This window comes from Otolemur garnettii, unplaced genomic scaffold (genome assembly GCF_000181295.1).
Source record: "Otolemur garnettii isolate 467f Iridium unplaced genomic scaffold, OtoGar3 scaffold00113, whole genome shotgun sequence".
Classification (NCBI taxonomy): domain Eukaryota; kingdom Metazoa; phylum Chordata; class Mammalia; order Primates; family Galagidae; genus Otolemur; species Otolemur garnettii.
Genome location: NW_003852508.1, coordinates 3,432,259 through 3,444,305, shown reverse-complemented (window position 1 = coordinate 3,444,305; position 12,047 = coordinate 3,432,259). Strand labels below are relative to the sequence as shown.

The 12,047-nt window shown below is 35.1% G+C and overlaps 1 protein-coding gene across 5 annotated transcripts in view; it reads left to right on the top strand.

Moving 5' to 3' along the window:
* The window catches only part of ARFGEF1 (ADP ribosylation factor guanine nucleotide exchange factor 1), a 141,234-nt gene that overhangs the window by 43,310 nt on the left and 85,877 nt on the right, over window positions 1–12,047 (top strand). For 4 of the 5 annotated variants that reach the window (XM_003797250.3, XM_023517549.1, XM_023517551.1 and 1 more), the window contains 2 exons: window positions 4,955–5,231; window positions 7,853–7,963. In XM_003797250.3, coding sequence (XP_003797298.1) covers window positions 4,955–5,231; window positions 7,853–7,963 — 388 coding nt within the window. The remainder of the gene's footprint in view (window positions 1–4,954; window positions 5,232–7,852; window positions 7,964–12,047) is intronic. The other variant, XM_023517550.1, reaches the window with a different exon arrangement.

The following is a 12,047-nucleotide window of genomic DNA, read 5'->3' as shown; positions in this document are numbered from 1 at the left end:
CCACCTTAGGTGTATGTGGTTGGCGCCTTAGCCACTTGAGCCACAGGCACCAAGCCATAGTTTTCTCTTGGTATCTGTGCTAGATTGGTTCTAGGACCCTCCCTTGGATACTGAAATTCATAGATACTCAAGTCCCTTATATAAAATTTGCATGTAATCTATCCTTCCATAATACTTTAAATCTTCCTGGATTGATGACTTATAATATCTAGTGCAATGTAAGTGCTTTATAAATAGATGTTACATTTTATTGTGTAGGACTCACAGGAGTGTTCAACCTGTGTGGCTCACAAGCTACGTGTGGCTTATGTGATGACTTTTTGCTTATTTGTGGTGTTGGATATCACGAAAATCACAAATGAACCTTTTTTTCTTTCTGCTCAACAGCTTTAGTCTGTGTATTTAATGTGTGGCCAAGACAATTTTTCTTCCATTGTGGCCCAGGGAAGTGAGAAGGTTGGATATCCCTACTCTAGGATATACCATAGTCTTTTAAGTCCCTGTTTTATTTATTGGCATTAGGTTGTTTTTAATATTTTGCAGTCCTAAATGGTGACTTTGCTGCTTTTTTGAGGAAGTGAATAAAAGTAATTTTGTCATGTTTTAATAACAGAGATATAAATTTTATTGGCTTATGGTGAGTAGAGACCAGGGATGCTGATGATAGTCTACAGTGCATAGGACAACCTCACCACAGCAATGAAATATCTGATGGAAAATGTCACTAGAACTGAGGTGGAGAAGCTCTATGCTAGAAAGTGCAGAAATGTATGGAAAATATTTAAAAGCTCGTTTTCATGGAATAACATTTTCTCTTTTTTCAAGGATATCACTAGCATTTTGTACAACTCTGGGATAAGTAGAAAAAGTTAGAATTTGATATCATGCTTGCAATGATTCCAAAGCATTTACTTGCTCCACTAAACCATGGTCCGGATTGGTTGAAGTTAGACTGAGGTCGGGATTTCATTGCAAGTGTTGGATTCCTTGCTGTAAATTTGGAAATTGAAAGGGCTGAAGTATTGGTTTGAAAATTCTGTTCTGATTTTAACTGTGCAACTAGTCGTGCCTGTAAGTTTCCTTATTTTTAAAATAAGGAATTTAGACCATTTAGATTCTTCCTTTTAGGCGTTACATTTTTTTGTTTCTTTTTTTTTTTTTGAGACAGCGTCTTGCCCTGTTGCCCAGGCTAGAGTGCCATGGCATCAGCTTAGCTCACAGCAACTTCAAACTCCTGGGCTGAGGCAGTTCTTCTGCCTTAGCCTCCTGCGTAGCTGGGGCTACAGGCATATGCTACCATGCTGGCCCAATTTTTTGATTTTTACTAGACCTATTTTGCTCCAACTGGTCTCCAACTCTTCACCTCAAGAGATCCTCCCACCTTGGCCTCCACAAGTTCCAGGATTACAGGCGTGAGCTACTGTGCCTGGCCTGGCTTAAAATGTTTTTTGCATTTCTTATTGTTTGGGATTCTTTGAGGGTACAAAGAATAAGGTTATACTGATTGTGGTTGTTAGTGCCTTTTGTAAAGTGCCTCTTGTAATTGTGTACTGCGCCCAAGAGGTGTGCCGTACACTATAACACCTATATCTTTCCCTCTTCCCCTCTCTCCAGTCTCTAATCCCTTATTCCCCTACCCCCCACTTGCATTAGACCATCTGTTGTCTTCGTTTTAGAATTGAGTACATTGGATTCTTGCTTCTCCATTCTTGTGATGCTTTAGTAAGAAGAATGTGTTCTACCTCCATCCAGGTTAATACAAAAGATATAGTCTCCTTTTTTTTTTTTTTTTTTTCGGTTTTTGGCTAGGGCTGGATTTGAACCCGCCACCTCTGGCATATGAGGCTGGCATTCTTCTCCTTTGAGCCACAGGTGCTGCCCAGTCTCCATCTTTTTTAATGGCTGAATAGTATTCCATGGTATACATGTACCACACTTGTTAATCCATTCCTGGGTTGGTGGGCATTTAGGCTATTTCCACATTTTGGCAATTGTAAATTGAGCTGCAGTAAATAGTCTACTGCAAATATCCTTATGATAAAAGGATTTTTTTTTTATTCTGGATAGATGCCTAGCAGTGGGATTGTGGGATCAAATGGGAGGTCTAATTTGAGTTCTTTGAGGATTCTCCATACTTCCTTCCAAAAAGGTTATGTTAGTTTCCACATCCATGCCAGCATCTGTAGCTTTGAGACTTTGTGATGTGGGCTATACTCACTGGGGTTAGGTGATATATCAGGGTAGTTTTGATTTGCATTTCTCTGATGATGAGGACAATGAGCATTTTTTCAAATGTTTGTTAGCCATTCATCTGTCTTTGTCAGAGAAGGTTCTGTTCATATCTCGTGCCCAGAGGTAGATGGGATTGTTTACCCTTTTTCTGTTGATTAGTTTAAGTTCTCTGTAGATTCTAGTTGTCAACCCTTTGTCAGATTGATACGCTGTAAATATCTTTTCCCAGTTTAAAGGTTATCTTTTTGCTTTACTTGTTGTGTCCTTAGCTGTGCAGAAATTTTTCAGGTTAATTAAGTCCCATTTGTTAATTTTTATTGTCGTTTCGATGGCTGTTGAAGTCTTTGTCATAAAATCTTTCCCTAGTCCAACATAATCAAGAGTTTTCCCCATACTTTCTAAGATTTTTATCATTTCATGTCTCAAATTTAAGTCTCTTATCCATCTTGGATCAATTTTTGTAAGGGATGAAAAGTGTAGGTCGAGTTTCAGTCTTCTTACGTGTGGTTATCAAGTTCTCCCAGCAACATTTGTTGAATAGGGATTCTTTTCCCCACTGTATGCTTTTCTTAGGTTTATGAAAGATCAGATGGTAAGTAGAGACTAGTTTCATCTCTTGGTTTTCTGTACTGTTCCATATATCTGTGTCTCTGTTTTTGTGCCAATATCATGTTGTTTTGATTACTATAGACTTGTAATGACCTGAAGTCTGTTAGGGTGATGCCTCCAACTTTGTTTTTATTGCTAAGAATAGCCTTAGCTATGTGGGTTTTTTTCTGGTTTCATACAAAATGAAGTACAATTTTTTACAGTTCTTCAAAATATGATGTTGGTATTTTAATGGGGATTGCGTTGAATCTGTAGATTGCTTTGGGTAGAATAAACATTTTGACAATGTTGATTCTTCTTAGCCAAGAGCATGGTGTGTTAGTGTTTTTTGTAGTTTCTTTTCTTAGAGTTTCATAATTCTCTTTGAAAAGATCTTTCACTTCTTTTGTTAGGTGTATTCCTAAGTATTTCATTTTCTTTGAAGCTACTATGAAGGGAATTGGGTCTTTAATTTGCTTCTCATCTTGGCTATTATTGGCGTATACAAAGGCTACTGATTTGTGGACATTGATTTTATACCCTGAGACATTACTGTATTTCCTGATGACTTCCAGGAATTTTGTGGTTGAGTCTCTGGGGTTTTCTAAGTATAAGATCATATCATTAGCGATAGACAAAGACCATATCCTTTCAATAGACGCAGAAAAACCATTTGACAAAATCCAGCTCCCTTTTATAATAAGAACACTTAAGCACATTTCTTAAGCTCATTTGAAGCCATCTATGACAAACCCACAGCTAACATCTTACCGAATGGTGTAAAACTGAAAGCTTTTCCACTGAAAACTGGAACCAGACAAGAATGTCCACTATTGCCACTGTTTTTCAACATTGTTCTGAAAGTTCTGGCCAATACAGTCAGGCAAGAGAAAGATACAAAAGGCATCTGAATGGGAGCAGAGGAGGTCAAACTCTCCCTCTTTGCTGATGATATGATCTTATACTTAAAATATTTTAAGTCAGATTTATTTTATAAGTTCATATAATTAATTCTAATATTTCCACATAAGCTGGAATATTATTGGGATATATCAAATGTTGATATTTGATACTTAAAATATTTACCTTTGTAGATATTAATTCTGTAAGAATCATATTAGGTCATGAGGACCAAAAGAAAGGTGTAAAAAACAATAAAGTGCTAAAAGATGGAACCTGTGATCCTAATTTTTAATGATTTTAGCATCATGTAAGTCAGCCAGTTTTGTAGATAGTATTATATATATAAAATAATGACAGATATTCTAAAATAAAATTCAGATTTGTGGATATAATTTTTTCATAATTATTAGATGACTGGCCAAGGTGACTTAAGCTCTCATTACAATTGTATTAAATGTAATTTTAATATTTTAAAATTAAACTGTTTGCCAAGGTGATACAAGAACATGCTATAGAAGGGTAAACACTGAAAAGTTCCCTCACACCCCTGTTTCCCATTTGGCCATTTCCTAACCCCTGCGCTCTATAGGAAACCATCATTATTAGTTTCTTGTCTGTCTTTCTAGACTTTACATATCAGCAAGAGTAAGTATGTATGTGTGTGTGTGGGGGGGAGGGTTGTATTCCTTCATTCACATAATTATAAAGAAAAGGGTATATAGTAGTGGAAGTCTTTCATCTCTGTTTTCATGTGCCAATTTCCAGCCACTTAAGGTGTAAACATCATTGTTTTTATTTTTTAATTGTTTTGGGGGGGGGGCAGAATCTCACTTTGCTACCCTCAGTAGAGTGCCATGGCATCATAGTTCACAGCAACCTCAAACTCTTGGGCTCAAGCAATTCTCTTGCCTCAGCCCCCCAAGTAGCTGAGACTATAGGTGCCTACAGAACACTGGCCAGTTTTAGAGATGGGGTCTCGCTTTTGCTCAGGCTGGTCTCCAACTCCTGAGCTCAAGAAATCCACCCTCCTCAGCCTCCCAGAGTGTTAGGATTACAGGTGTAAGCTACCATGCATAGCCTTACATTATGTATTTTGTTTTTGATGGACTATAATTTTTAAGCATAGAGATAAGATGTCACCTTACATAAAGGGTTATACTTAGATTTAACATTTTCCTTGTAAATATTAAACAATGTATTTTATTAATATTAGTATTTTATTTCTTTCTAGTTGCAGGAAGCCAAACAAATGGAAAAGGAAAGGCATCGGCAGCATCATCATCTGTTGCAGTCTCCAGTAAGCCATCATGAGCCCGAATCACCTCAACTTAGATATTTGCCACCTCAGACTGTTGATCATATATCCCAGGAACATGAAGAGGACCTTGATCCCCATACAAATGATGTAGATAAAAGTCTTCAGGATGACACAGAGCCTGAAAATGGATCTGATATTTCCAGTGCAGAAAATGAGCAGACTGAAGCTGATCAGGCAACTGCAGCTGAAAGTAATCTTCTTGAGAAGGGAGTGTGTGGGGTGTATGTGTTAAGGGGAACATGTAGGAATGAGTTTTTGATGATGAAATGTGAAAAAGTATGATTTAATGGATATCAAGTGTATTGTGGTAAATGTGGACTTTTTTCATCCTGGGTGGTGATATTAATTTGACTTCAACCCAGATGACATGTGTTAATGATACATTGCATACATTAGCATCTCATGAGCAATTTGAGGCTTCCTTTGGCATATATATGTGTTTCTAAAGAGGATTATAAAAGTCTATTAGTATGTCATATAGGAATTAGTTTCCTTCTTTTTTTTTTTTTCTTTCAGTTTTTGGCTAGGGCTAGGTTTGAACCTGCGATCTCCAGCATATGGGGCCAGCTCACTACTCCTTTGAGCCACAGGCACTGCCCTAGTTTCTTTCTTAAGATTAGTTTCATAGCAAGCAAGTGACCTAGTAAGGTTTTTCTGGAATATGACTGAAAATGTGAGGAAATCTTTATCAGTTTAGAAAATATTATGATCAAAAAAAGGACTGACTTTAAATATAGAAACAAATGTTTTTGAGTAATCAGCTGACATACAAAAATTTTTATTTATTTTTATATCCTGATGTATAATAGTTGCAACATTTCAGGTGTTTTCTGATAGTATTTTTTCTAAGTAGATTTATAAGAAAAGGGTTTGTTTTGTTGGACCTTTGTAAAAAAAATTTTTTTAGAAAGATTATAGGACTACAAAAATTAAGTTTATCTTATAAATTTGGCCAAATGTGATGGCTCACACCTGTAAACCCAGCTGCTCAAGAGGCTGAGATGGGAGGATCACTTGATCCCAGGAATTCCAGTCTGCAGCAAGTGATGAGTGACAGAGACCTGGTCTCTAAAATGAAAATTTTTTTTCTTTGCTTTGCTTTGAGGAAAATGTTCTTTCATTCATTTTCAGCTCTTGATTTTTTTTAACCACGTCTTTTTTATAACTTAATAGTGGCCTTTTACTTCTAACTTTCTGATAAGTATACTTTTATAAAAATAGTGCTTTACTATTTATTATTTGAAAGGGGTGACTTTGATAAACATTCATAGTACTGAAGCTAGTAGTGAATTTGAATATATGTGACTTAACATTTGTCCAGCCTGCCTTTTTTGCCAAAATGTCCCCCGTTTTTCACTGTGAACGTACAAAGTTGGGACTTAATTTTTTCCTTTATTCATTTATGCTTTCAGCAAACATTCATTGAGCATACTGTCTTAGGCACTATGTTAGGACTTGAGGTTAAAAAGATGATTGCTTTTAGTGTGTTCTTAGCCTACTGGAAGGTCAGATTAACATAAATGAGATATAATATGTGATAAGTGTCCTGAAAGTGGTATGCACAAGGTAATTCTGCTAAGGAAAGTTAGGAAATACCATGGTAGAGAAAGTGATAATGTTTTATTGAATCTTAATGGATAAGAGTAGGGATAGGCTGGCTAAAAAATTGGGAAAATTTCCAGAAGAAGTTGTTTATTATTTTACAGAAGAATCTAGCTGCTATTTGGGTATTTTATAAAATAAGATTACTGACTTGACATGCTTATTTATCAGATTTTCTCTTGTGACATTCAGTATTTTGTAGAATGCTACAGACAGTATATTAAGAACTGTGAAATTATGGGGAGGATAGGCATCTGGAAACCACCATTCTACATAGTGGTCCTTTACATTAGTGGGAGGGGAGAGGAGTAGAGCCACTGTCTACAGTCTCCAGTGGCTCTGCCCCTCTCCTCTCCCACTAATATGCTAACTGCATATTAGCACTCCCACCTAATATGCAGTTTGATGACATTTGGTGTAGGATAGTGTCTCTTGTGACACAGGGTCTTGGATCCCAAAGTATCCTAAAATGCTCATTGAGCTGCCTTGAGATGTTTTCAGCATTTCAAAACACCCAGTGGAAATCCTATATTTATCTGCAATAGACTATACAAGCTGTCTGGAATGTCAGGTTTCATCAGTTTCTCTTGTGCTATTCAGAAGTTCTGATGAGCATTTTATCTGGGTTTTTTAAACATTAAATTGGGTAATGAATTATTTTTTAATTTTTTAAATTTAATTATACATTGGAAGTGCAGTTTCTACTGGGGAAGAAATAACAAGAAAGACCCAAATGGCCATATGTCTGCTTCTTTAGAGACCTCATTGTATTATAGTACAGTGTTAATCTTGTTAATATTATTGATGAGCCTAAGTAATCAAAACAAGCTTCAATTACATTTAATATACTATTTGATAAAGGTTAGTGTTTATGTACTAAATGTGAGTAAGTATGTATAGGACATGTTAGAAATGTTTCATTCAAAGTATTTTTAAAAGTTCAAGTTCTTAAAGGACCAATCTAGAAAATTCAGTTGAGTAATCGTTTAATAGCTTGTCAAATGAATCATTGTTGAAAATGACTTGATTTGGTAAATATTTTAAGTTTTGATATAAATTTTGAAGATTTAATGTGTAATTGCTTCTAATTTTATGTATCTGAAGTTTTTTTATTCTTTATTGTTTTGGAAAGATTTTCATCATAAATGTTTCAGAGATTATTTTTAAAAAATTAAAATAATATTCTCTGGAATTTTTCTCTTTTTAAAGCATTATCTAAAAATGATATATTATATGATGGCGAAAACCATGATTGTGAGGAAAAGCCACAAGACATTGTACAGAGCATTGTAGAAGAAATGGTGAACATTGTTGTTGGAGGTAGTGTACTTCACTCAAAATTATTTTTCTCTGTCTTATGGGATTACATCTAACTGGAGACTTAACAAAAAGGGCAAAATTATACACTCTTTTCTCAAATTAGTAATGTGTGTGTACGTATGTGTCATATGTAGAAAAATACCTAGATATCTTTGATTATACAGAAATACTTCTTTCTCAAACTTCTTTTATAATCTTTTATAAAAAACTCATTCTTCCCTACCCCATTTTAAAAAGGGTGATCCCTTTTTTTTATTTATTTATTTTTGGTGGGACAGTGGTAGGGATATCTTTTCCATCATCCTATATGTGGTAAACTTTAGGATATGTTTACATTGTTTTGGTTTTGAGTATTTCATATTTTTGCATTTCTTAAAACTTCATTATCACAGACTGACTTATAATCAATGGAGAGCCAGTTTGTATCTACTGGATTGTGTTATAAAGATGAAGTTTGTTAAGGGACAGATATGGTGGCTCATGCCTTTAATCCCAGCACTTTATGAGGTCAAGGTGGGGGGATTGCTGAAGTCCAAGGGTTTAAGACCAACCTGGGTGATGTAGTGAGGCCTCATCTCTACAAAAAATAAAAGAAAATTAGCTGGATCTGGTTCCACCTACTCAGGAGACTGAGACAGGATGATTGCTTGAGCCCAGGAGTTCAGAGTTATAGTGAGCTATGGTCATGCCACTGCACTCCAGCCTGGTGACAGAGTGGGACCTCATCTCCAAAAATAGGTAGATAGATGGGTAGATAAATAAATAAATAAAGTTTATTAGGAATTTTACATTTTTCATAAAAAGCATTATTATGGATAAGATTAGAGGCCAGTGCACTGAAACTTATTTAATTCATATCTTCCACAGGGCTAAGCATAGTACCTTGCTACATACACTTCTAGAAATTTGATTAGATGTACCATGTGGATGGTACCATGTGAATAGTACTATTTCAGCTAAACATAAATACCATTTATAACATGATTTCTAAGAGTATATTTCTTTCTTAGAATACCTCTAGAAGCAGACATTTATCTGATTACCTTCTCAATTTTCTAGTTTTTATTCACCTTTTCATTCAGCAGATACTTAAGGAATGCATACAGTTGGCTGGCTCTGTAGGGAGATACAAAAATTAATATAAGAGCATGCTCTGGAGGAGAGGGGTTATGGAATGTATGTATGTAATAGAATAATACAAGATAGAAAGTGCCAAGTTTTATTAGAAATGAATGCTTAAAATCCTATGAAAATTCAGGAAAAAAGAGTGATTATTTTTGGCTAAAATGATCCAGGAAAGCTTCATACAGGAGATGACATTTCAATTTAGATTATATGAATTCATTGCAGATAAAAGGGAGTGTGATTTCAGATATTAAAGTCTGTTAGCTAAAGTCAAGAGGAGAGAATGATTGAATAGATTTGGGAATTGTTACATAGTGGTTTGGCTGAAGTATAAGGTATGTGATATGATAAAGTGGAAAATAAGATTGCAGAAGTAGTTTGGAGCTAACAAATGGAAGGTTATAAATTCCAGGTTTAGGTGGGCTTCATTCTAGGGCAGGTTCCTAGAAGGAAAGCTGGTGTTCAGCAAAAATCACATGATTTATACAAACAGTTTAGGCAGAGTATGCCACTTTTATCACTGACTATAGTGGGACCCCTCTCAAAATACAAGTTTCCAGGTGCTAACCAAGGGCCAATTGTGTAAGGAGTCCTTTCTAAGGATAGGCGGTCTGAGGCCTGCTGTGTTACCTCTTTTCTGCACAGGTGGCACTGTTGGTAAAATTGAATCATGTTGGAGAAGTTACTTGGGGAAAAAGGCATATTTACTTTTGACATACTGAATTTGACCTTCAGGTTGGCTGCCCATGTGGTCATGTTTACGAAATGTGTAAAGGAAATAGAACTCTGGCCTAGGAGGTATCAAGGCAGGTATTATATAGATAGTTATCCTTCTGTTAAAATTATTAGTGAAGCCATAAGATTATCAAATGGGAAAAGGTAGAGACTAGAGAAGAGACCATGATCTTAGGGAGTATGTATTTAAAATAAAATAAAATAAAAAATATATATATACACACACACACATACGTACATACAAACACAGAGAAGAAAGCAAGCAAGCAAATATTACTGCATTCTATACCCATACATTCTTTAAAAGTCTAATAATATCATTAATGGATTGGCAAATAATGGCCCGTGGGCCAAATTTGGCCCATTTTTGTAGGTGAAGTATTGTACAACATCCATCCTCATTCGTTTCCATATATTGCCTATAGTGGCTGCTATTGTGCTGCAGTAGAGATTGTATGACCTGTGAAGCCTGAAGTATTTGCTGTCTGGTTCTTTATAAAAAAAATTTGCAAACCTAGAAAAAAGTTCAAAGAACAATAGAACAAACACCAGTATGCCCTTTATCTATATTCAGTAATTATTAATGATTTTGCTACATTTGCTTTTTGTATATTTAAATACACACACACAGAGACAGATCTTTGCTGAACCATTTGAAAAGTTGTTGTGTACATCATGACATCTTACCCTTAAACATCCTAGCATATAGCTTCTACAAATAAGGGCATTCTTGCACACAACCAGAATTCCATCTTCACACCTAAAAATTTAACACTATTTTAAGAATATCTAATCTACATATATTTTTAAATGTTCCTAGTTTTTCTAAAATGTGTCTCTTATTTCCTTTTTTCTTCTTCTAAGTGCAAAAGTCAATCTAAGTGCACTCTCATTTGCTTACGTCACTTTGTTTATTTTTGTTTAGAACAAGTTCTTTTGATTCCTTCCCCCCATCTTTTGTGATACTTACTTTTTTGAAGAGTCTGAGATTATTGTCTTGTAGAATGTTCCACATTTTGGATTGATTTGTGGATTTCTTGATGAGTATATTCTGATTAAACATTTGACTACCACCTTTTTCTAAGGTAAAAGGATGTTTTCCTCTTTGTAATTTGAGGCCATATGTAGATCTATTCACTCATTGGCTTCAGCACGCATTAATGATCCTTGCCTTACTCAGATGTTAGGTTGGGTTGTAGTGTAGTGATTTCTAATTCTAACATTAATTGACATAGAGAAGAGCTCTCCTGTTCTCTTTAAAAAACTAATACCATGATCATGAATTCCTTTATTATTGAATATGCTGTAATTCTTTACCATCATTATTTTTATTCCCCATCTGCTAGTAGGAACCCTTCAAGTGAGCACCGATGTCCTTTTTTTTTAATTTTTAAGTGTAGTCACAGTAGCAAAAGTAGAGCAAAGGAATCTGAAACTGGTTGTGATCACTAAGTTGTAAACATCACTGTTCTTGGACCAGCCACCAGTGTCCTTTTAATGTGATTCCATTAGTCTTGGTGTTTTTCTTGTAAGTAAGAAAACAGATGTTCCAGATTCACCTAGTTGTCCAAGGAATTGTTCTTGCCATTTACAAAAAAAAGAGAGAGAAATGAAGGACATGAGTTAGAATACCCAACTTCTGTATAGTATAAAATACAGAAAGAAAAGAATGGAAGAGAACTAACAAAGTAATAGTAGAAAATATTTCTAGAATGATAAATGGTATAAAAAATCCTAAAGTGACTCATGATTTGAGAAAAAAAAAGTAAAATCACAACTGTGTACACATACGATCATATATATATATATATACACAAAAGATAAAAATATCCTTTAATAAAGTAGAAACAGAAAGAAAACCTACTTAACAAAGAGTATCTTCCCAAAACAACAGCAATCTTCAAATTTAATACTGAAAGACTGCAATAATATTTTTAAAAAGGAGGGCCTTGCCATTAATAACATTATTCAACATTTTCTGAAGGGTTTAGCCAATGTAATATAACACAAACAAACAAAAATGAGATATAAGTACTGTAAAGAAAGAAATAAAGACAAAAATATCATTTTTTACCTAGAAAATCCCAAACAACTAAATTTAAAACTGTTATAATAGGCTCAGCATTCATAGCACAGGGGTTAGGGTGCTGGCCACATACACGCAGGCTAGCGGGTTCGAACCTGGCCAGGGCCAGCTAAACAGTGACAACTGCAACAAAAAAAA